Source organism: Scomber japonicus, chromosome 10, assembly GCF_027409825.1.
Source record: "Scomber japonicus isolate fScoJap1 chromosome 10, fScoJap1.pri, whole genome shotgun sequence".
NCBI classification, from domain to species: domain Eukaryota; kingdom Metazoa; phylum Chordata; class Actinopteri; order Scombriformes; family Scombridae; genus Scomber; species Scomber japonicus.
In genome coordinates, this window is record NC_070587.1 from 31,449,360 (window position 1) to 31,473,435 (window position 24,076).

At 37.6% G+C, this 24,076-nt stretch overlaps 2 protein-coding genes across 2 annotated transcripts in view; both read left to right on the top strand.

Annotated features, from left to right (window-relative positions):
- The first annotated feature begins 260 nt into the window (after positions 1-260).
- LOC128366898 (nuclear factor 7, ovary-like) lies at positions 261-11,190 on the top strand. Its single transcript, XM_053327662.1, has 4 exons — positions 261-336; positions 1,705-2,169; positions 8,255-8,544; positions 9,895-11,190. The coding sequence occupies exons 1-4, from the start codon at positions 261-263 to the stop codon at positions 11,188-11,190; spliced, it is 2,127 nt and encodes a 708-aa protein (XP_053183637.1).
- An 8,343-nt stretch (positions 11,191-19,533) lies between these two features.
- The window catches only part of sh3bp5b (SH3-domain binding protein 5b (BTK-associated)), a 52,492-nt gene continuing 47,949 nt past the window's right edge, over positions 19,534-24,076 (top strand). Inside the window, exons 1-2 of the mRNA XM_053327252.1 lie at positions 19,534-19,816; positions 21,156-21,218. Of these exons, the coding sequence (XP_053183227.1) occupies positions 19,739-19,816; positions 21,156-21,218 (141 nt within the window). The 5' untranslated portion in view covers positions 19,534-19,738. The remainder of the gene's footprint in view (positions 19,817-21,155; positions 21,219-24,076) is intronic.

Below are 24,076 nucleotides of genomic sequence, written 5' to 3' on the forward strand. Positions count from 1 at the left end.
GCATGGTCCTTCCTGTGCTAGAGTTTGAAAAAAAAAATTGACCTCCTTTATTTTGAATTGCTGATATTAGATGTGTGTGGGTAGAAGGTGGTTTACTGCAGGTAATATGAGTCAACATCAAGTTTGTAACCAACACTTCTTTTTTTTGTTATCTGCGGTCGGTGACCATCATATCCTTTTGTGTAAATAGGTAATGATGAGGGAGCTGGTGACTACAAATACAGAGCAAATTCATACTTTCCTAATCACTGATAAGAAGAATGGAGACTGGACACTACGTCAACTCACCAGTGGTGGAAAACAGGAACGGAGGGGAAGGGAGAGAAAGTCATTCAGGTCAGAATATCTTTTATGTAAATGGGTTTTTTGGGGGGTTTTTTGTTTAACACTTCTGAGCGTTCACTTATGTCTCCGGTGTTCAGGCAGCTTTTCATTTTTTTTCACAGGTTGACTGTTTCGGTTTTATTTGAATTAATTTGTATTTTTGGCAAGACTTCATTTTACAAGTCTCTCAATTTTTTTTTTTTTTTTTACCAATTTCTGAAATTTGCAGGTATATCACAGATAGTTTCCATACAGGACAGTGCAAGTAATACACAATATTTAAAAAAAAAAATGGGGATAAAAGGTATAAAGATAGTTAATAGAGATAATAGACTAAGAGTTATTTAAGATAGTTGGCATGCACTCATCATATTTAGAGTGTAGCTACATTAACATTACTTTAACACACACGTTAATAAGGAAAAAAATCTTTCCAACACAGGTAATGAAATCATTGTGTGTGTGTTTTCTTCAGAACAACTGATCATCTACAGGGTAGTTGGAGTGAGCTTTGGCCTGCTGTGCATCATACAAATCTCTCTGAATGTTTTTCTTCAGCAACAAGGCAGTAAGTATTAACCCTCACCTTCCACACACACACAAAAAAAACTATAAATACACCAACTCATTTGACCATATGTCTTCTGCTAAGGCAATGTCAAACATGATGCACACATCTAAAAACTCCTATACATGCAATAAAGTGACCACTATTTCCATGATGTTTGATTTTGAACTTACAACAGTACATTAACTCTGACAAAATATTACCCATGAACAATTAACTTCACTTTAAACAATCATTTATCAGTCCATGTGAATTGGGAATCAAAAATGGAAACCCTTATAACTGAACAAGATCATTATGATAAGAACCAATTAGACCAATTTAATCAAAGTTGGACCCCAATGCATAAAGCTAAACTAATATTATTTATACTTCTTTATTTGCATTACATAAAATAGAATCATCGATTAAATTTCATGACTATTACACTATTTCGGGAGACAGTGTTGACTTACAATAGCACATAAAGACTGGAAGCAGAGGGAAACAGCGAGCCTTGATCTGCCAAAAATATTTCTACTGATACAGCTGAAGATCACTAATTAACGTTTTGCAATTTTTACAATTGACAAAATGTGTCCTAATCTTTATGCGAAGCTAAGTTAATCACTTCCCAGCTCTAGTTCTGTATTTAACACACAGTTATGAGAGTGTCATTGAACATATTATGATGACAGGAGGCTGACTGGATGTCCTCAGTGTACTTTATGGCAGACTACGCTATCAATAAGTTCATAAGTTCCTTTTCAACTTGAAGTGTCTTTGTGTTAGCACACTGCCACAAACTTCACGTCTGTTTTTCCCCTCTGTAGATGAGTTTTGTAACAGGTACGTTAACAACTCGACTGACAATTTCACCCTGATGTCAGCCAGTAATGTCAGTGGCCTGATTTCTGAGAGAGACCAACTGCGGCAGGACAGAGACCGACTGCTAAAAGAGAAAGACGGACTGCTTCAAGAGAGAGACCAACTGCTTCAAGAGAAAGACGGACTGCTTCAAGAGAGAGACCAACTGCTTCAAGAGAAAGACGGACTGCTTCAAGAGAAAGACCAACTGCTTCAAGAGAAAGACGGACTGCTTCAAGAGAAAGACCAACTGCTTCAAGAGAAAGACGGACTGCTTCAAGAGAGAGACCAACTGCTTCAAGAGAAAGACGGACTGCTTCAAGAGAGAGACCGACTGCTTCAAGAGAGAGACCGACTGCTAAAAGAGAATAATCAACTGACTGAAAATAGAGACGGACAGATTCAAGATCTGATAAGCAAACCTTGTGAAAGTGAGTAAAAAATTTTTTTTAAATCATGTGAGACGGAGGGAGAGCACTTTCTTCACCTGAGTTAAATGTTATGCTTTAGAGAACAACAGTTTTCAACCACACCTCATGCTCTTTTAATTTGAATTTATATTCATCATGTGTAAAATAATGAGCTGTCCAGATAAGGCCAGTGATTCTCTATATTTTTACTACGTCAATTAATCTCATGTGCAGAGCCAAACTAACAATGAACTGATCTACTAACAAGTATTGTGTGTGTCTCATAGAGTGTACATAAAAAAATGAAATTTTGAGGTGTGACATCACACTTTGGTTTGCATTGTAGGTGCAGCTTATTGGTGTCATCTTCTCCGTTTCGAGCCAGGACTTTCCAAATAAGGTGTGCAGGATATAGCCTGTCACACTCTGAAAACAAGTCAAACTCTCAAGACATACTACTGTAGCCGGCGTGTATCCAAAGCCTGGTATATCTTATTCTTCTGCCTTGTAGATCTCTGTTGTTGTCCCAAAAAACTATAAGAGACACATGAGTGAGCCACATTGCTGTACTGCGTGACATGTTTTATTGTCATGAAGAGTTTCAAGCAAAATAGTGTCTCCAAAGATTAATGGCAGCAATCACGTTTTCAGTCTCCAGAGTGGTTCTCTGTAAGGCAGATGATTGAAATATGTAGCACGACAAGCTAGCAACTAGGGATGCACCGATCTGACTTTTTCAGTCCCAATAATGATACTGAAGTGAAAAGTGTGTTGTTAACCACTCTGCCAAATGATTAAAAAAAATCGCCAAATATATGAAATTAGCTTCAAAGTTGTGAAAAACTCAGCCTCTTTCTCTGTTCCCAAACGCTGTGGGCGTGGCCACCAAGTCCGCTGAAGCCCCGCTCCCTACCAAGTGTCACCTGTCAATCAAAGCCGCCACCTCTACCCGAAACATGGATGCTACATCTGATAGCTTTCTGCAGCTAACTCAGCGGCTAACTCAGCTGCTAGCTCGGCGGCTGAGTCAGCTGACTGGCTAACTTTAGACTGTAGTAGTAGGTTAGTAGTGTGTGCTGAATGTATTTATACCTCTACAGCAGCAGGGGCGGGTTTATGCTAATCACTAAATCCTGAACACAGAAATCTTGAAACACAGTTTGTGAAGCCTAGCTCCACAATTCAAATCTCAATCGTTGAAATGCTTTTTATACATTTTTAAGAAATACATGTATGACCTATTTAATGTATTTAGAAGAAAATGTCTGAATTTAGTTTACACGGTCTTTAAACATTACTTTCCTAACTTTGTAAATCAGCCCAATTATCTGATACCTGATCTAGCAATTTTGTCAATATCAGGGCTGATATCTAATATTATATCTAATCCTCTAAATTTCTTGAGTAAATGTGTAAGGAAACCCCTAAAACATAAAGAACTTGGAAAACAATTAGTTGTACTAACTGGTGATGACCACTAGGGGGTGGTATTTTATATTTTTGGAATCTAAAGACAGCAGTGACTGAACCCAGTTTAATCTCTGTGCACTTCATGTTAATAACATTGATTTTTTATCATGATATAAACAGAAAACAATGCAGTATTTAAAGTTCACTATTAATATTGAAATACTTTAATGATAAGTAATGCATATGCTTTATTTAAGTGTTTAAATTAATCAAAGCTCAAACTTTTGCAAACCTATGTAAATATGCATATGTCGCCATCTGTAAATACAAATAATCATTCTAAGAGATCTGAAGCTAATATGAGTCAAATGAGTCAAATCAAGTCTTCTATGTTTCAACATTATAGTCTTTTTAGTGCCAAAGTCCCTCTTTTGTTACTATACTTCCACAACAGCTCAACACTGTCCGATGAAACACAAAGAGGGGATTTGATGATAAAAAGACTGTAAATGTGGCAGATATCACTTGATATCTACTTTTAAATGACTGTGTGGAAACACTGTGGATTTTGTCCTCCATCACTTCCACTTAAAGAACATTTGAAGATCTTTTAATAGTCAGAATGAACAAGAGGAATGATTACAGTGAGGAAAACCTGACTGATGTGACTTTAAGACATTTTTAAATCCTTTTAAGTTATCCATCTCTTTTACTTCTTGTTTGCCATATTTTTAAGTCCTATGCCATAAATATAATAACCAACATTCATGAAGTAGTGTGATTTTTTTTATACTTCAAACAATGCAAATGATATTGATTCTAGATTAGATTAGAAAGTCTTTATTTTCCCCAAGGGGCAATTTGATTTGCAATAGCAGTCGACTACCAAATTCACACCATAAAAAACACAAAAACAAAAAACCTTACAATACATAGAAACATAAATATACATAATAAATGTCATCAGGTGAGTTATAATGATCATGGATGCACAATACAGGAACACTAAAGCCTATTTAGAAACCCTACAGCAGAGAGAACAAATGATCTGGGGTATCTGTTTGATTTGGCCCTCTTAGAAAAGGTTAAACTCAACATGAAGAGGGTGAAGTGGCTCTGTTCTACTAAACTATAGTTTCCAGTGAGCAGTTTGCTTGAAATAAACCTCAAAAGTTGGTTAATAATATTAAGAATTAGTACTGTCTATTAATATCTCTTTTATATATTTGCAGATCTAGTAAGCAGAGTTCAGTCAGTTGTTTCTCTGTAAGTCACTCTGGATAAAAACCTAATGTGTATAGTAGGCCTATAAATGTTGTGTGGATCATTGTATCCTGAGCTGCTTTTTGTGAGCTGAGCCTGTGAGCTGAACAGCACGTCCCAGTTCCTCATCCTGTCGTGAGGAAGTGGAGAGGAAGCCAAAGAGACGGGGACAAAAAGGTCAGGTGCCCAGCTTTTCATCAAGGTCTCAGCACGAACAGCACGAAGCATCCTCGTACCTTTGCCTCTGTGCTGTTATGTAACATCCTGAAGAGTACACACCCTGATTAAACACACTCACAGCAGCCCCCACCAAAAGTTGGTTCAGAGTGCTGTTAGACGTGATGTGGTAGAACATTTAAAGGAGATATATGAAAGTAACATTGCATTCATGTTCAGATTTTGACTTCATACACTGACCTCATAGTGAGAAATAATCAACATGCCATTGAAAACATGAGGAATCATCATCTGGGGATTGTGAATAAAACACAAGCTAGCCATTAGGTTTTGAGATATGTTGCTCAATCAACTACTCTTGAACATCTTGTTGATTAGTCTAAAACTTTAAGAGAGCTATCAATTAATTATTTGTCATATTAACTTGACTATTTCATTACTACAATACTAATTATGATGGTAATTAATTAAGTTAGAATAAAACAATGACTGTGTAGGATGACAACATTTTTACATGCAAACAAAGTCAGCTTTCTGTGACACAACACATGCTTGTGGTTAAATTCTCAGTGCCTTTCCTTCTCTGCTATCAAATTTGGCACCTCTTCCTCTTAACTATCCAGGCATTTAGCTGACAGTCTTATCCAGAGCCACTTACGAGTGTCATTTAAACAGATACAATCTGCTTCTCTTCTGCTATGAATACAACCGCTGTCTGGCTGGTAGGCTCACTGATACATACAACACTGAGCACATTGTTAGCCTGTCCACATTAAGTTAAACCCACAGTTTAGCCATTTAAGATGACACTCTTATCCTGAGTTACTCACAATGACAGCAAAAGCAGGAGTAAGTTTTTCTTTCTCAGATCACAACCATTACAAAGCAAACATGAAGTGAGTGAACGGATGAAAATCAAAATGTGGAGATAGCAGAGTGAGTTCAAGGTACAATAGTGAGACAAGCAGGCAACGTTTTCTCAGACTTGATAAAGGGTTTCCGTTATCAAGACAAAACCTCCATGTTTTCAGTGGATTATCAGGAATCCGCTGACAACGTCCTGTTCTGGCAAGTCCACATGAGGGCTGGAATATTTCAGATATTTGTGAAATTCCATAACAGAGACATGATCTTATTCTGTGATATACGAATGTCACATTTCACATTTTTTTTCATCCAATCTCTTGACAACATTTAAACATTATAACATAAATAAATGCATTGATTAATGATGAAGAAATCTGAAGACTGGTGATTATCTACATTTTTCTTCATTTTTCAAATCTCATGTTTGGAGCCAAACCAATGATGAACTGATCCACCAACAAGTGTGTGTGTAAAGCCTGATATATCTTATCCTTGTGTGCTATAGACGGCAGCCGTAGTCATTGTCCAAAAATGATTAAAAACACGTCAATAAGGAACACCACTGTACTAAGTGACATGCTTCTTGTACCAAAATATTACACTCTTATTAGTGTGTTTATAAATGGCTCCAAAGACTAATAACAGTTATCAGGGCGTATCAGGGTTTTTAGATTGGAGCCCCAAAACTACACTTGCTTTTCAATTGAACTTGAATTTAATAAATAAGATAACATGTAATTTAAATAAATGCAACTGTGCTGAGAAGAAGAAGAAGAACAAGAAATAGCTTACAAATGTGCAGCAATAGTACCTCCAGTCCGAGAACTTAAACAAATTAACTCACATTCAAATTAAGTGCAATGGTCCAACACGGGCAAAGTCCTTTCAGTCCCCCAGATAAAAAGTCGAGTGGGGGTCAGATCGTCATTCAGTGAGTATTTGGTGACATGGCCTGAGTTGGCACATGAACTTTGTTGGCTGTTGGGTGTAAACTGACTGACCAGATTTGAAAAACAAGATAAAAACCCATACAAGACAAGGATGCATTGGGTAAAAAAGAAAGGAAAAGCATTAAGAAAGGAGAACAAGTTCATGTTTCCAAAAGCTGAATAAAGCTGTAAGCACACCTGTTGGTATCAAGTGGGACGTATGAAATTTGGTTTGGTGCAACTTTGCTACTTTTCTTTTCTAAAAACACACATATCTAGCCTTCTTTGAGGTAAAGTCATAAGTTACATGAGTTACAATTAAACTGCAAGTCCACTGAGATTTTCTGTTGCCATTGTGGACCTCAAGTAGGTCTTTATAAGTTTAAGCTTTGACTCATCTCTGCAGCAGTCAGTCACAGATATCTTGAATGCAATCCACATATTTGGATAGATCTCCTCTTGGTCTTCAAGCAAGGCAGAACAACCGCATTATTTGTTGCTTGAAAACTATCATTAAAATGGCAGTACCACTACTATCACTACTACCTCCTCACCCCTGAAAGGTAAATGAATTGCCAGCTTTAAATGCTGACATATAGGGCGTGAAAAAAATAATAATAAAAAAAAATAATAAGAGCAAACAACCCCCTTAAAAATGTACCACTCATTTGATGCCCTATGGTCTCTGCCACAGGCCGACCCTGGTGCTATAATAAAGGAATTTACTGAGCCTTGCCTTGTATTTTAAGAACATAGCATGTGTTCTTACTGTTCTTAACACAGAAGTGACTAAAAGTGACAATGCTGTGGTAATGACATGTCAATCACAAGGCCGTGCTCCAAAGGATACCGTGCTTTCTCATCTATTTTACTCTAAATTAGACCATAATTTACAAAATGAACATCATGCTGTATTGAAGAAGACTTGAAACTACTGATTGAGACCATGAACCCATTAGGAAACTGTTTACTGAGATAATAAATCAAGTGAGTAATTTTTCCATAGACTTCTGTAAAAACAGGCTTCTTTTTGGAGCCAGTGGGGACACCCCCTGCTGGCCATTAGAGAGAATGCAGATTTCATGGTAAAATTTTGGTTTTGTTCTTGGCTGCAATATTTAGAATATTTATCTCACTTTACATTGAACTCATCTCTCAACTCTTCTTTTCTTTTATTTGCGTGTGCGTGTGTGTCTGTGTGTGTGTGTGTGTGTGCGTGTATGATTGTTAAAAATGTGTATATGCAAAAAAAAAAAGAAGTATATATATAAATATATATGTTAAATGTTAAATCTAAATGTTGAATTAATTTCTGTCTCAAATGAAAGAAAAAATAACTAAATGTGAAGTACTAAATATTCAACATATAACTGTATTATAGCTGATATATTTTGATAAATGGGGGGTGTGGCTTTTTGAGGAAAGTGAAACTTAAAAATTGCCAAGTCAGTGTCCATCAGAGCAAAAGAGAGAAACATTAGCAATGGCGTCTGTTTTTCCGTTAGAGGATTTGCATTGCTCTATCTGTCTGACTATCTTCACTGATCCTGTTACTCTTCACTGCGGTCACTCTTTCTGCAGAAAATGTATTATAGATGTTGTGAACACACAGCATCAATGCCCGCAGTGTCGGTCAGGTTCGGTATCACTTACCCCAGAATCTCTTCAAACGAGCCATATATTGAAACACCTCGTTGAAAAGGCAAAAGAAGCTGAGAAGAAGAAAGAGCATGGAAGTGAAAGAGCAAAGGTATGTAGGTGGTATTAATATGGAGAGATAGTTATGTGTTATTGTCTATCAAGCGACGACAGAGGCACGTGCAGATGTATTTTGGGACTTATTGTGCAGTTGATGTCGATATAATAATTAGATTTCTGTATATAATAGGCTATATGATATAATATGCAATTTAATCTCCATCATCTATAAGTCTGCACTCAGTTTAATAGTAAAGTGTTTACAGTGCAAGGTGCGTCAGAGTCTCAGTATCAGCAGGTCAAAGTGCGTCATTATGAAAAAAAAAGTGCGTCATTATGGTAGCACAGTTTATGAGGCCTGTCATTCCTCAAATTACAAGGCGTTAAAAAGGTGTGTAGCCATCCCATAATTTGGCTATTCAAAGTAAATACGTGGATAGAATTGGGATTAGGCTTTTTTTTTTTGTTTTTTTTTTTGTTTTGTGCAGACTTTTAGAGATGTAGCTCATTCTAAGTTCATGAGAGCACTTCCAGAAATGATTAAAACACATACATCTAAATGGAAAATTATGAACAATGTGTTAGTATTTGGTCTTTATTATTTTTAATGTATTCGACACATTGAGACACAGGACCTGATGTCACAGTCAAATAAATGTCAACTGCAACCCAACAAACTGAAGATAGCTTTATTTCATTATTATTATTATTGTTATTATTATTATTACACAGAAACAAAATTTGGATGCAAATCAAATGGAGAAAAAGTGCAAACAAAATAAAAAATAAAAGATTTTTAAAAAGAGCTATTACCAAGTAACACAACCGATTTGACAAAAACAAAGATGGACAAGAAGCACAAACACCAAGTTTAGACTGATGAGACAAAAGGTCTGAAAGATGCGGACAAAACAATAAAAACACCTGCAAAATATAAAAAATAAAACACATAACTTACCATCATCATCAGCAGCTGTTTTTTATATTCACAAATTCACAAAAGTTTGAGACACTTTAAACACAAATCTAGGATTCTTCATGTTCTTACCTGAAATTGTTCTTTATACACATTTAGAACTGCATTAAACCACAAATCATAAACATCCCACAGTCTTAAAAAAATGATGGAGTCAGTATTTATTCATGTGAACACAATTATTCAAAAAATCAGCCATGAACATCCAGATTGTCAGTCCGCCCCTGATTATCATAAATGTAATAAGATTATTAATCTATTAAAATGTCCTGTTCGCTCGCTTTTAAATGACAATAACTTTTATATTGGAATGTGACAGCAATTAATTTCCTCCATCAGATTTGGCTGATAAATGCAGCAGCCTGGTTAAACATGTATGAATGTATGTATGTATTAATTGATGTCTTTATTTCTTTATTTAAACAGGTGGCTGAGTTGATGTGCCCCGAACATGACGAAAAGCTGAAACTGTTCTGCGTCACTGATCAGCAGCTAGCTTGCATCATATGCCGCGATGGGGAGAGGCATGAAGGACACAACTTCAAACCAATCAGAGAAGCCGCTGCATCTCTGAGGAAGGAGATGGAGAAGGGTGTAGAGTACCTTCCTGCTGATATCCACGCCATAGAGAGCCACGCCAACTCACAGAGGGAGGAAATAACTAAAACCAAGGAGAAGTCTCATCAGTTAATGACCCAAATCTCCAGAGAATTTGAGGAGATGCATCAGTTTCTGAGAAAGAGAGAAGATGAGATCAAGAAAGAACTTAAACACAAAGAAGACGACGCTGTCAAGAAAATGAGCAAGAACTTAAAAGCTATAGAAACAACTTTGTCAGAAAGCAGAGAGCTGGAGGGGAAGGTGACCTCAGCTCTGACTGTTACTGACCCAGAGAGGTTCCTAAAGATCTGGACGGAGGGTAACAGCATGACTCCAGAAGATTTATTCAGGCCGAGAGCAGATGATCTCATGGTGGTGAATACGTCTCTGTGTCTGGGGCCTTATGCAAGTCACCTGCAGTTCTTCATGTGGAAGGAGATGCTTCAGGTAATCCAACCTCGAGAAGAAGTGCTGTCACTCAAAAGCAACAGTGCGAATATAACTGTGTGTGATGATGGGAGAAGTTTGTTGTGTACTACCAACCAACCAACCAAGAGCCAATGGACAACTACAGCAATGCCAGCTTTTGGAGGTGTTATTGGAGCCAAAAGCAGCGTGGCTTTGGGCTTTAGCTCCGCCTTTAACCAAAACACCATGGGCTCTTTTGGAAACGCAAGCAGTTTTGGGGGTAGTGCTTCTGGGGGTAGTGCTTTCGGTTTTGGTCAACCTGCTGTCCAATGTGAAGACATTTCTCTCTCATCTACATTAAGCACCGACCATGTATTCAGTGTCAATAAGTTCACCTCAGGGCAGCATTACTGGGAAATAGAGGTTGGACAGAGGAATTATTGGGAACTAGGGGTAAAAGATAACTTCCTAAAATACGATGGCCAAAAATGTACCGCCTGTAGTCCAAATTTAGACAGAGAGGTGGTGGTGGTTGAAGGCAAACCTAGAAAGATTGGGGTTTACCTAAACTGCTCATCCATGAATCTCTCCTTCTACAATGCAGACAACATGTCACATATTCACACCATGAGCTCTGATAAGGCGTCCATGCCGGTGTCTGCGCATTTTAACGTGACAGCTGATCCTAACCGCCTGACAGTGTGCTGGTACTGAAGTGAAGCGAAGGATGAATAATCACTGAGCACTGCCATAAACAAACAAACAAAGATAAATATCATTCTGGGAAGTCAATGCTCAATGCTGATGTTTCACAATCTTATTTTTTCTTTCTTTCATCTTCTTTTGTTTTCTTAAACCTGTGTTTCAAAATCATGTTTTAAGTTACTATTACTCCCCTGCATGAACTATTGTATAAGGCTTAATGCCCATTTATGCTCAACGTATGTACGAAAATGTATCCTTCCTCTTCAAACGATGTAACCGTCACTGCTCACATACTTCTATGCGTGGTTTACGTTAGCATGGATGTTAACCAATACATCCACCAGGGGGCAGCACAGAGTCAAAAGTTTATGACAACAACAAACTCAAAAACAAACATGGCGACTGTGGAGGAGATATTGATAATGTTCCTCTTGTTCCTCACAAACCTTTCCTCAAAAAGTTCCTCCATTGTTATTTCTTCTTCGTGTCTCACTAGAGCTACGTATCGGGTAGTGACAGCAACACTGCCCCCACATGGTTTCCGGTGGTACTGCTGCTCCGTTTGGCTCCGTATCCGTAAGCTTTATGGAAACGTGCAGAAATACGGACGAAATGAACGCCGAGCACGGACAGAAGGCTCCGTCCGTATCCGTATCCGTATTTAACGTTGAGCATAAATGGGCCTTTAATGTGCTGTAGTAATAATAGTGTTGGGGTTGGGTGGGTAATACCATGTTATAAAATACAGGAAAGACGTGCTTTGGATTATACAGCCACCAACCTATTAGCTACACCTGTGCAATTTAATTCAATCCAATACAACAGCTCTGCTTTAAATTCTACGTTCATGAAGTTTATACATTTTCATTTTTTGTTTAACATTGTCAAACAGTTGATAATTCTACTTCATGTTTATTACTGAGATGGTACTAAGTGGTTCCTAATATTTTGTCCACTCCATTAACATACATGAGTGGGGCAAAATAATATTAAGAGCACCATTCAATATAATGCAGCCTAATACCACCATCACCCACTGTGACCTCACACTTTTGTCACAATGTTAACAAAAACTGAAAATGTATAAACTTCATAACAGTAGAATTTAAAGCAGAGATTTTGTATTGGATTGATTTAAATTGCACAGGTTTGTCTAATAAAAAGGCCTGTGAGTGTATTTAATTGTTGCTTAGCTGGGCAGTGTTTTAAAAATGTTTGCAGACTCATGTTGTAGTGATTCAGTGGCTTTTGGTGGTGGAGCTGGTCTGTTGTTTACATTTCTTCTAATCATGTATTGTGCCTTTTTTTGCAATAAACTATCACGAGGCAATTAATAAACAAAACAAAAACAAAGTTGTTTCTATAATTGTCTTCAGTAAAGTACAGTCAAAATAGCCACAGTTGCTGGGTGTTTAACACATTGAAACTAACAGTAAGAAACACATAACACATTATTGTGAATGCTCTGGGTGTCACATGATCAAGCAATGTTCATGTTGACTTAAAATTAAAGTTAAAAGTTCCAAAAGATTAAAAGTTTGAAAATCAACACTCGTCTGATGAAGGCTGAGTGTTTGCGTTGAAAGGTCCAGAACAGCTACTAAATGAGCTTTAAGGTGAATATGTGTAAATATTTTATATCAATCCCTGATAGATTTGATTTTAAGTAGAGACTGTTGGTGGTGGAAGAAATAATCAGATCTTTAAGTAAAAAGTGCCAAAACCACTATATAGAAATACTACCAAGTACATTAGGATTAGCAGCTACATTTACTTTAGATAATAAAAAGTAAAGGTACCCATTTTCACCAGATTGGCCCTTGTGACTGATACTAATATTTTAAGTGAATATTATAAATTATATTATTCAATTTAATTACAGTTTTAATAGTGAAGCATCAGTGTTAGAGCAGCATGTTACTGTTGTTGCTGCTGGAGGTGGAGCTAATTTATACTACTTTATATACAGTTAGCTAGTTTACACTATACAGTTAGCTAGTTTATACTACTTTATATACAGTTAGCAAGTTTATACTACTTTATATACAGTTATCTAGTTTACACTATTTTATATACAGTTAGCTAGTTTACACTACTTTACATACAGTTGAACTAGTTTATACTACTTTATATAGGCTACAGTTAGCTAGTTTATACTACTTTATATACAGTTATCTAGTTTACATTACTTTATATACAGTTTGCTAGTTTACACTACTTTATGTACAGTTGGCTAGTGTACACTACTTTATATACAGTTAGCTAGTTTATACTACTTTATATACAGTTAGCTAGTTTATACTACTTTATATACAGTTAGCTAGTTTAGTCCAGTGGTTCCCAACCTAGGGGTGGGGCCCCTCCAAAGGGTCAGCAGATAAATGTGAGGGCTGGTGAGATGATTAATGGGAGAGGAAAGAAGAAAAAACAAAGTTCTGATACACAAATGTGTTTTCAGTTTTTGGACTTTTTCTCTAATCTTTGATTTTTGCTGAAATATTGGATCATTTGAACATTTATTGAAATGAAAGCATGTGAGAAGTTTAGAGGGAAACATCACTATTTGGTGGACCTGTTAACAACTCATATACATCTGAAATGTGAGCCAAACTATTCAAAACTGTACTTAAGTAAAATTACTTCAATTAAACTTGAAGTATCTGAGTAAATATACTTAGTTACATTCCACTGCTGGAGGTTTGTGCAAGTCTTCGCTATAACTAAATATATTTCCCATGCATCAATGCCAATTTACTATCTGGAGACGGATCTTCCTGTCTGGAAGGAGCAATGCATCATGTTGATAGCTAGCTAATAGAAATAGATGTGCTCAAACTCACACAGAGGTCAGTGAGCCAGGGTTGTGACTGTGGTTTGAGAGCAATGAGAGGACAGTGCCGCCTGTTTCTTCCCCTTTTAAAAAAAAAGGGTACAACATATCCTGTTATTCAGACAAATCACCAGCGGCCACGAGGAGTCACAGAACATGCTGACAGGACTCTGGATATCCGTCAGGCTCCATAGGGTCAGTGGGTGCTTACAGTTTGCATGTCGGCCTGCAGGGAGAGGAGGAAGTATATCTCTAAGGTGTAAGACATCGCTTGTTTCAGCATATCTGTGTCCTCACCTTCAACTAAACTTCAAGTATAAATATAAACTTATCCTTAATATATCAAAAACAAAGATTATAATGTTTGGTTCTAAGTATAGATTATTGGATAATCCTAAAATTAATATACAAATAGATGGTTAAACAATACAGCAAGTAAAAACTGTGAAGCTTCTTGGACTCTGGCGTGATTGCACATTGTCACGGTCTGATCACAGAGCTGTTGCCAAAATGGGTAGAGCTGTAAATGTGCCCCGTTTCTCAATTTACAGTTATTTCATCAAGTAGTTTGTTCATTAGTTTTATGTCATCTAGATTACTGTTCAGTTGTATGGTCTGCTGCATCGAACAGTCTGGCTCAAAACAAGGCTGCAACACTGGTTCTTGGTTGTAGACATCCGGATGACAGATTCCAGTCCCGGACCTTCTAGCTTCATTGTTGATTTTCATTGTGCTTCTCTCTCCTTCCTCTCTCTCCTCTACTCCAACCAGTCGAGGCAGATGTTCTCCCACTCTGAGTCTGGTTCTGAGGGTTCTTCCTGTTAAAAGGGAGTTTTTTCTTGCCACTGTGTCTCATGTGGGAATGTTGGGTCTCTTTAAAGTTAAAACCTGAAGAGTTCGGTTTAGAACCTGCTCTATGTGTAAAGTGCCTTGAGATAACTTTGTTGTGATTGATTGATTGATTGATTGATTCTCCAAGAACTAGTGTTGCAGAAATGCATGAACGTCTCACCTGGTTGAGTGTCAAGGATAGACCATCTGCTAATGTAACTAATTTTTCCAGATGACATTAAAACATAACAAATGATGTTCTAAGAAGAAATACATTAACATTTTTGCTACGATGATGATGATTAACAGTTATGTAGTTTAAATATATTCAGTCTGAAGTCCAATAGTCATAAATGTGGAGCATCATGTTGCGCAATGGGATTTTTTTGAGCATTTACAAGAAAGGAAAATGTTTTGATACATACAACCAAGTATATTTATTTGTTTATTGATACCTTAATGTGTTTCCTGTGCATTACAAATGTATTATCAGCTTTAAATGTTCCTCAGGATGACAAACATGAACAGCATAAGATCTTTTACCTTGAGGTGTCTCTCAATATCACAAGATCTATCATCAACAGTGCTGTTCATTATGAGTGAGGGGCAGCTAGAAGGCAAAAAGCTGCATCTTGAATTGCGGCAGCTCGTCTGTTTTCTTATGAAGGACGTAATGATGATAAATATGTTTAATATTCAATTCTTTACACAAATAGGCGTCTTCATCTTTATTCTTTTGTGTTGTTTTGGGGAAAGTAATAGAGTAATAGAGCATGGCTGATGGGGGAGTAATTTTTCAGTTTTTGCTCCTCTAATTGTCTCTTCCGTCTGTTTTCAGTGCGTCTAAATGGTTTCTGTCTGTGCCGCTCCATCAGCCTGCATCCTTGACCCAAGTGGGCAAAATTGTGTTGGTTATGCAACTTGCGTAATGTCACATCAGGCCTCAGTCTTTTCAATCTCTGTACTTTCAGTTTTTTTTTCTCCTCGGGTGAGCAGAAGGAATGAAAACAAAAGATACCAGGGCTGATGCCACTGTCAAGAGAAAGTCTCTCCTCTCTTAAACTCAGTGTCCTTCTGCATATCCGACATATCTGGAGAGAGATATGAATGTTTTCTGTTCTTATTCTACAGCAGATAAAAGGCTGTGCTGAGGGTTGTGTACAGTTTGAAGTTTTTTGTTGTTGTAATGTTCCCAAAGGTTGTTGAATATAGCTATGGATACAAAAGGTTGGACATGGGGAAGTGTGGTATGTATCTAGCCATGTGCATATAGTTGGAAAAAATGTTGTGGTAATGCATTTATCCAATTAAACCTGCAGAACTCACTGTCAAGTTTGAACTAAACCAGTTTTTTACTGGTTTACTACAAGCTTTAGCTTGGAAGTGAAAAAAACCTCCCAAAAACAAATAGTTTAATAGCATAAAAATAAGACTGGGAGTGTTTTACAAGCCAATCAACTGTCTGCGGGGAAAAACAGTTAAGAGAAAAAGCTAACTCTTAAATCCATAAACATTTTGAGGTGAACAGACAATCTTCTGTTAAACTGCAAATTATTCAAGGAAAATGTACAAATGTACTTCAGAAAGACATAATCATGTAGATATAGTTAGCAGAAATGTAACGGTAATGCATTTATCCAATTAAACCCACAGATTTCCCCTGAACCAGTTTTTTAATTATATAGTTTTGGCTTGGATGTCAGTGATTTGGTTGACAAAGAATGATTAAAAATGAACAAATGGTATAAAAATAAGACTTGGATCATTTAGTCATTTACAAGCCTAGCAACTGTCTGGGGAAAGAACGAGCCAGCTCATTTGTTAAACTGCAAATTATTGAGGGAAAGTTTACAAAATTGTCCCAGAAAGAGAAAAGATAGAGCATACAGTAATAGATGCTGGATATACAATTGTATTATTGCCTATAATTATATTACATGTTTCTCAGTATTGTTTTTCTAACTTGATCAAATGCTCTTCAGTTGCAGCTTTGTTGACCAGTGCGATCACAACAAATGTTCCTTTGTTCCTATAAGTCAGAGAAAATAATTAATTTCCAAGAACAGTAAATGTTGAGGAATTTATCTTTGTTGCAGTGCAGCAGAGATGTGTGTCATAGTACATTTTGACATACATACATACAATTTGACCTCATTCAGTGCAAAAAGCCTGATCACACAGTGGTGGTGATATAGAGACAGTTCTCTAGCATGGTATTCCTCACTTTATGATAAGATAACAATATATATATATATATATATGTATATTACTGGAAATGGTCACTGTATGATAAGATAACAATATATATATGTGTATATTACTGGAAATCGTACATTTACTGGAGGAGATGAGGGAAAATACAGTAAATCCAACATTGTCATAAAGCTGACCTGCTTTTTTCCAGCTTTACTGATAGGCTGTTAAATGCTGTGTGTAAAAAGATAACAAGAGCTTGACAAGACACAAATGCAGAGTACATACAGGCGAATAAGCAGCATGAGAGAAAATACAGTTAAAGTCTGTGTAAAGTAATAATAAATATGTGTTCTGAGTTTGACATACCACAGAAAAGTGTGTTGTTAACCACCCTGCCAAATTTTAATGATTAAAAAAAATCGCTGAATATATGAAAAGTTGTGTAAAAATCAGTCTCTTTCCCTTCTCCCAAACACTGTGAGCGTGGCCGCCGAGTCCGCTCAAACCCCGCCCCCTACCAAGTGTCACCTGTCAATCAAAGTCACCACCTCTACCAGAAACATGGACGCTAGGTCTGAGAGCTTTCTGCTGCTAGCTCGGCGGCTAACTCAGCTGCTAACTTGGCAGCTAGCTCGGCGGCTAACTCGGCTGCTAGCTCGGCTGCTAACTCTACGGCTAACTTGGCAACTAACTCGCTGCTAGCTCGTCGGCTAATTCAGCTAACTGGCTAACTGTAGACTGTAGTAGTAGTAGTGTGCGCTGAATGTATTTATACCTCTACAGCAGCGGGGCGGGTTTATGCTAATCACCTGCCCACTAAATCCTGAACACAGAAATCACAGTTTGTGAAGTGAGTTTGTGAAGTGAGTTTGTCAAATCTAAATGGTTGAAATGCTTTTTACACCTTTTTTAGAAATACATTTATGACCTATTTAATGTGTAATGTCTGAATTCACTTTACACTGTCTTTAAGTTAAAAAAGGGCTTTTTCATGAGTTTACAGAATCTACATTTCTAAATATAAAATGTTTTGGAAAATGTGAAATGCATGCAATACTAGAAAATGAAATATACGTATTAATTTAAGTAAAAGTGTAAGTCTAACTAATGAGATTGGCACCAGTAATAGCACTGGTTGAATAAAACTGTCACACAGTCACGCTTCATAAAATCACATAACTATACAACACTCATTAAGATAAGATAAGCCATTGCATAGTAAAACACAATGAAGCTTCACTCTGCAGCAATCCACTCGACTTAGCAGCACAGATACGATGTAATAAATGAATAAATACATTTGCTCTTGTATACAGGAGTAGTCAATAATACAAATTAAATACTCATAAATGGCCATTCATAGTGATGCAGATAAAATACAAAGGATAAGGTTATATAATGCATTTATATATTGCACTCGTCCATGCTGCCTGTTCGAGTGGACGTCACTCAGGTGTGGAAGTGGGGAGCCGACTATCCACTGAGCTGTTTCAACTACTTGCTTTAAGTCTTTCCTCTGCACCAAAGCACAGCTGGAGTACTAGACTGTACACAAGTAGTAGTAGTTAAATCGTGCAGCGATAGAAGTTGATGAGCAGCTTTTGAGGGAGTCTGTTGTGTCTCAGGGTGCTCGAGAAAAAGAGACACTTCTAGGCTTTTTTTGATCAGGTAGGAGCTCCTCTGATTTATACACTCCCAAAAACTTAAAGAAAAAGAGAAGATATTCCTTTAAAGGAGGGAAGGAAAGGGGGGAGGAAGGAAGGAAAGGAGGAAGGAAGGAAGGAAAGGAGGAGGGAGGGAGGAAGAAAGAAGGAGGGAGGAAGGAAAGGAGGGAAAGAAGGAAGAAGGAAGGAAAGGAGGGAGGGAAGGAAGGAAGGAAGGAAGGAGGGAGGAAGGAGGGAAGAAAGAAGGAAGGAAAGGAGGGAGGAAAGAAAGAGAGAAGGAGGTAAGGAAGGAAAGGAGGGAGGGAGGAAGGAAGGAAGGAAAGAAGGAAGGAAGGAAGGAAGGGAGGGAAGATGGAACAAGCCAAAACAGACTGGGTCAATTTGACCCGAGAGGATGACACGAGGGTTAAGCAAATATATTATTTTTTATTATATTTTTGTTTGTAACCTCTGGCATACTGTTGTACTGTGTTATGTATACAGTCTGTATCTGATCTTGTGTTGTATTAATAAAATAAAATGAAAAAAGCTATATCAAAGTCTTTTAAATTAGCATAGTTAAACATATTTTAAATAAACCATTTAATACAAATAATAATAAATTATACCTATTACTGTTGTTTTTAAGCATAAAAACATTTAAACATTTTCAGTCATATGCAGCTTCACCACTGTATGGCACTAATCACCTCTCATACAGCTCCAGCCAGGCAGGAGGGGGCGTTCCCGGTCTGAAGAAAAGCTCCGGTCATTTCAGCTCTGAGCTTCTTCATGCAGGAGAGCTGAGCGGGGACAGACGCAGCTGCTCGGCTCGCTGGATACAAACCGAGATGATGCTCTTCCTCTAAAAAACAACCTCATCTTTTTTTTTTTTTAACCATCTATCGCGCGCAGCTGGTGGACTTCAGCTTAAAGGCTCGTGCGTCCAGCTCGTGGTGAGGTGACAGATGAGCCTGTAGGTGCTTTTAGGTGTTTTCTTTGTTCGGCTCTGACATCTGTCCCTCAACCTCCTCCACCCCACCAAAAAATAAATAAAATGGATAATTTAGAGAAGGAGCACAGGTCTGATGAGGAGGCTGAATATGAAGACGAGGAGGTGGATCCCAGGATTCAGGTAACTAGAGCTTCACGTGCACTTGATCGATTATTGGTTTTATATCGATGCTGGTTTCATTGTAGAGCGGCATGATGCAGCCTCTGAAGCATTTCACTGTTTCTCCTTTTAATTATAAAATATACTAAATGTGAGCTGCTCATGTTAACATGTCTTATCTAATATTATTCATTTTTTGACAACTAAAAAAAAACTAACCCTAAAAAACAAACAAACCTATAAACGTACAATATTTAGTTTTTTTAATTTTTATTCTGGCTTAATTTTACAAGAAGTATTCAGTATAGGGATTGCAGAAGAAGCTTTTAACATTAAATAAGCACAAACATTGCTGATTTTTAAAAAAAATTTGCAGCTTGAGTAGAGAATTGTAATTTCTAATAAGTCAAAGTTTGGTTTTCTGTAAGTCCATTTCATTTTATGCACATGGAATATGCCAAAAAATATAAATGGTTGGATTAAAAAGCTAACTTTCTTGTCTACTGACTTATTTTCATACTATACTATAACATAAAACATGACCATTTGACCAGTTTTCCTTGATAGAAAGTCTGCAAAAATCTAGCTCAAATGAACATTAATTGCCTTTTTCTTGCTGTAATGATTCCTCCTGTTCATACTGACCATTAGAAGATCCATTCATAATGCACTTATAATGTAAAGTGATGGAGGACTAAATCCACAGTCCTGCTTCTGTGCAAAAAAAGTGTTTAAAAGTTGAATCGAAATGAGTCAAATCTTCTTCTTGTGTTTTTAGAAGCAAAGTCTTTTGTTACTATACTTCCACCACAGCTCAACAACACTAAGAGGAGATATGATGCTAAAAACACTGTAAATGTGTCAGATATCACTTGATATAATAACTCACACTGATGAAGCTCAATAGAAGCTGATCATCTACTTTTAAATGATTTAGTCTCCATCACTTTACATTGAAAGCACATTAGAAGGTTTTAATAGTCAGTCTGAACAGGAGGAATGATTACAGAGATGAAAACCTGACTGCTGCTTTAACACACTGTGAACCTTGCTGATAGTTTAACCTGTAACTCAGGTGTTGCCTCATGTGAAGGAGCAAAGGTCAGAGTGTGAATGCATATATGATCAGCTGACTTGGATATATTAAAGGTTTAATTCACTGTTTCAGTCTTCAAAATCACCTCAGCTGCCTTTTTATATATGAACATTTTCAACTTCTGTTTTCTCCTGTGAGCGTCTGATTCATTCCAGATGTTGCAAATTCCCCCCTCTGATAGTTTAAGGTATTCTTTTACATTCCCTCCTCCTCCTCTTCCTCATCCTCATCCTCATCCTCTCTCTGCTGTTTCTTCTCTTCCAGGGAGAGCTGGAGAAACTCAACCAATCCACCGATGACATCAACAGATGTGAGACGGAGCTGGAGGTCAGTGTGCCGCTAAAGCCGATCACACACACACACACACACACACACACACACACACACACACACACACACACACAGACACACACACACTCACACATAGACAGACAACCTCACATCTACTGCTCACCTCTATAGAAACCTGTTGTGTTTTCAAGGTGTCGCTGTGTGCAGATGCAGCATTTTTAATAACAGCCGGACCTTTGGTCACACACACATTTTCGCTGTGTCAGCAGATTTCAGCTAGCAAGTAGATTTAGTTTAATGTGTGTGTGAGACTCGGGCATGTTTTTGTCTCACAATAAACTAATTTAAAGTCATTTTACTGACAGCTGTATTCAGAGCAGACACAAGTTTTTACTGTCTTTTACATAAAACAAAAATCAGACTCTCACCTTTGACCTCAGCAGAAGAAACTCAGGTTCATGGAGGACGGTCATGTTACATAATCGATCTTCCAGTGCCATTAAAAAAAATCCCGCTGGCTTACATTTATGTAGGTCAGCAAAGTGTGCAGCTTTTATGGAGGTAAAAGTCTTCTGCAGACGATGAAGTCCAAAGTCTCTTTTCATGCTTCATGCAGCTCGATGGGCGTGTGTCTGTGTGTCTCTGTGTGTCTCTGTGTGTCTCTGTGTGTCTCTGTGTCTGTCTGTCTGTCTGTCTGTCTGTGTGTGTGTGTGTGTGTGTGTACATCACATTGGGCCCCAACACCAACCATGTAGAAATACTGTAACCACACCTCTACCTGAGAACTTTCTTCTAGTCCAATACTAACTATACTGTTAATGAGCTGTGAAAATAGGAGACTGAACCATTTCATGTAGATAGAGAGGGGGGGGGGGGGGGGGGGTGTATGGATAATATAGAGGCTCATGGATGGTTAGTTTTTGCCAGAAACAAGAAAAATAAAGTTTAATTAAGTGCTTTGTAAATAAAATATTTTATTATTGTCTATTAATGATAAGAACTTATTACACATTTTTAAGGTCCCTGTCAATCACAGGCCCTTAGAATCATCCTAACCTTTCACCCCCTTACCTTTCACCTGTGTGTGTGTGTGTGTGTGTGTGTGTGTGTTGTGTGTGTGTGTGTGTGTGTGTGTGTGTGTGTGTGTGTGTGTGTGTGTGTGTGTGTGTGTGTGTGTGTGTGTGTGTTGGTATTTTAGACTGCTGGATGGTTAAAAAAAGAGCTTTGAGAAACGTCACTTTGGGCACGTTCACTTGTTTGCTGAACGTTTGTAGATTAAAATATCAATAAAATAAAATAATCAGTAGATTTATTGATATGATATGTTTATTGATTAGTTTCAGCCTTATTGTTCTTGGATAACAAACACTGTTGTACAAACACCACAATTCCTGTGAATGATATTTAGCACAGTTGGGTTAATAATTAGCTTTATGTGACACGTGAGCTTCAGTTCAACTCTGATTTATTTATTCTGATATGATGAATGTGATGTGATATTAGGTCAGTGGGCTGTTTCTGCTGCTGCTTTCTCCACTGTGCTGAAATGACAAAAAATGAATTAACTGCCAACTGTTGATAATTGGTATATCATCCTTTCAGTCAGTTAGACTTTTATGATAGTAAACTGTTGGTAGGACAGATGACTTTGTGCTCTGGAGACTTGTGACGGGCATGTTCCTTTATTTCCTGACATTTTATTGACTAAAGAAAAAACAATCAATCATTAAAATGTTCTTAAGCTGCTGCCCTCAGATTGTAGAGCGAGGTCAGAGACGTTGGATCAATGAAGCAGGACAGAACCTCATAGAGCTTGAACCCAGAAACTGTCTCTGTCTCTCTGTCTCTGTCTCTGTCTCTGTCTCTCTCTCTCTCTCTCTCTCTTTCTCTCTCCCTCTCCCTCCCTCTGTCCACTCTGCTAAACTTTCTTTAAATCTTGAGCTGATTCCACATCGCCAGAATGAATCTCTTCCCTCCAAATGTATCTTTTCCCTCTTGAGCATTTGAGTGTTGGCAGAGCTCGCTGTTGTTCTTGTGTTTACACATAATTAATTAATTAGCCAGCAGTGTCATTATCAGAGTCAGATCATCATGCTCATTTCACCTGAGGAGGCTTTTGATTTCAAAGTGTTCTTAGAGCTAAATAAACTTGACTGATGTCTTGCAGCAGTAATGATTGTAGACATGCTGCCTCAGAGCGAACAGCTGATGTGTTGAGGTGAAGTGCACCACGGTGTGAGCATCCAAACCTCTGAGTGGGAGGACGGAGGCGCCGCACTGCAGTCTGCACCAGCATCAGTATAATGAGAGACAGAGGACAGAGGACCTGCATGCTGTTACTGTTCATTTAGTTTAACATCTGAACAGTTTGGTGTGTGTGTTTGGTGTGTGTGTGAGCTGCAGCACGTTCATGTTAGAAATGAAACGATGACTCTGAGGATAAAGTGCTGACTTTCATCTGTCATGCTGTGCAGAAACTGTCGCCTCTTTTTATTATTTATAGATGGACACAGAGGGTAAAAAAGGTCATGATTCCTTCCTTCCCTTAAAGCTGAAAGTCAGCACTTTATCCTCCGTAGTCATTGTTTCACTTGGACTCTGCTTTGCTGGAGTAACAGAGGAAATGTGTCTCTGTCCGGATACTTCACGCTGCGCTGAAAATGGAAAATGGTTATTTAATTGTTTTAAATCATTCAACACTCACTCACTGCTCACTGCTTCCAGATATGCAGATATGTTGCCTGATGTTATATTTTTCGACAAATCTTCATAGTTTATAGACTCAGTAATAAATCCAGGTCAGATTTGACAGAATAATTAGATGCAGCCTCCATGGGTTTCGATGAAGTAATTAGCAGATTATTTAATTCATTCATTCATTCAACCTCTTTTTA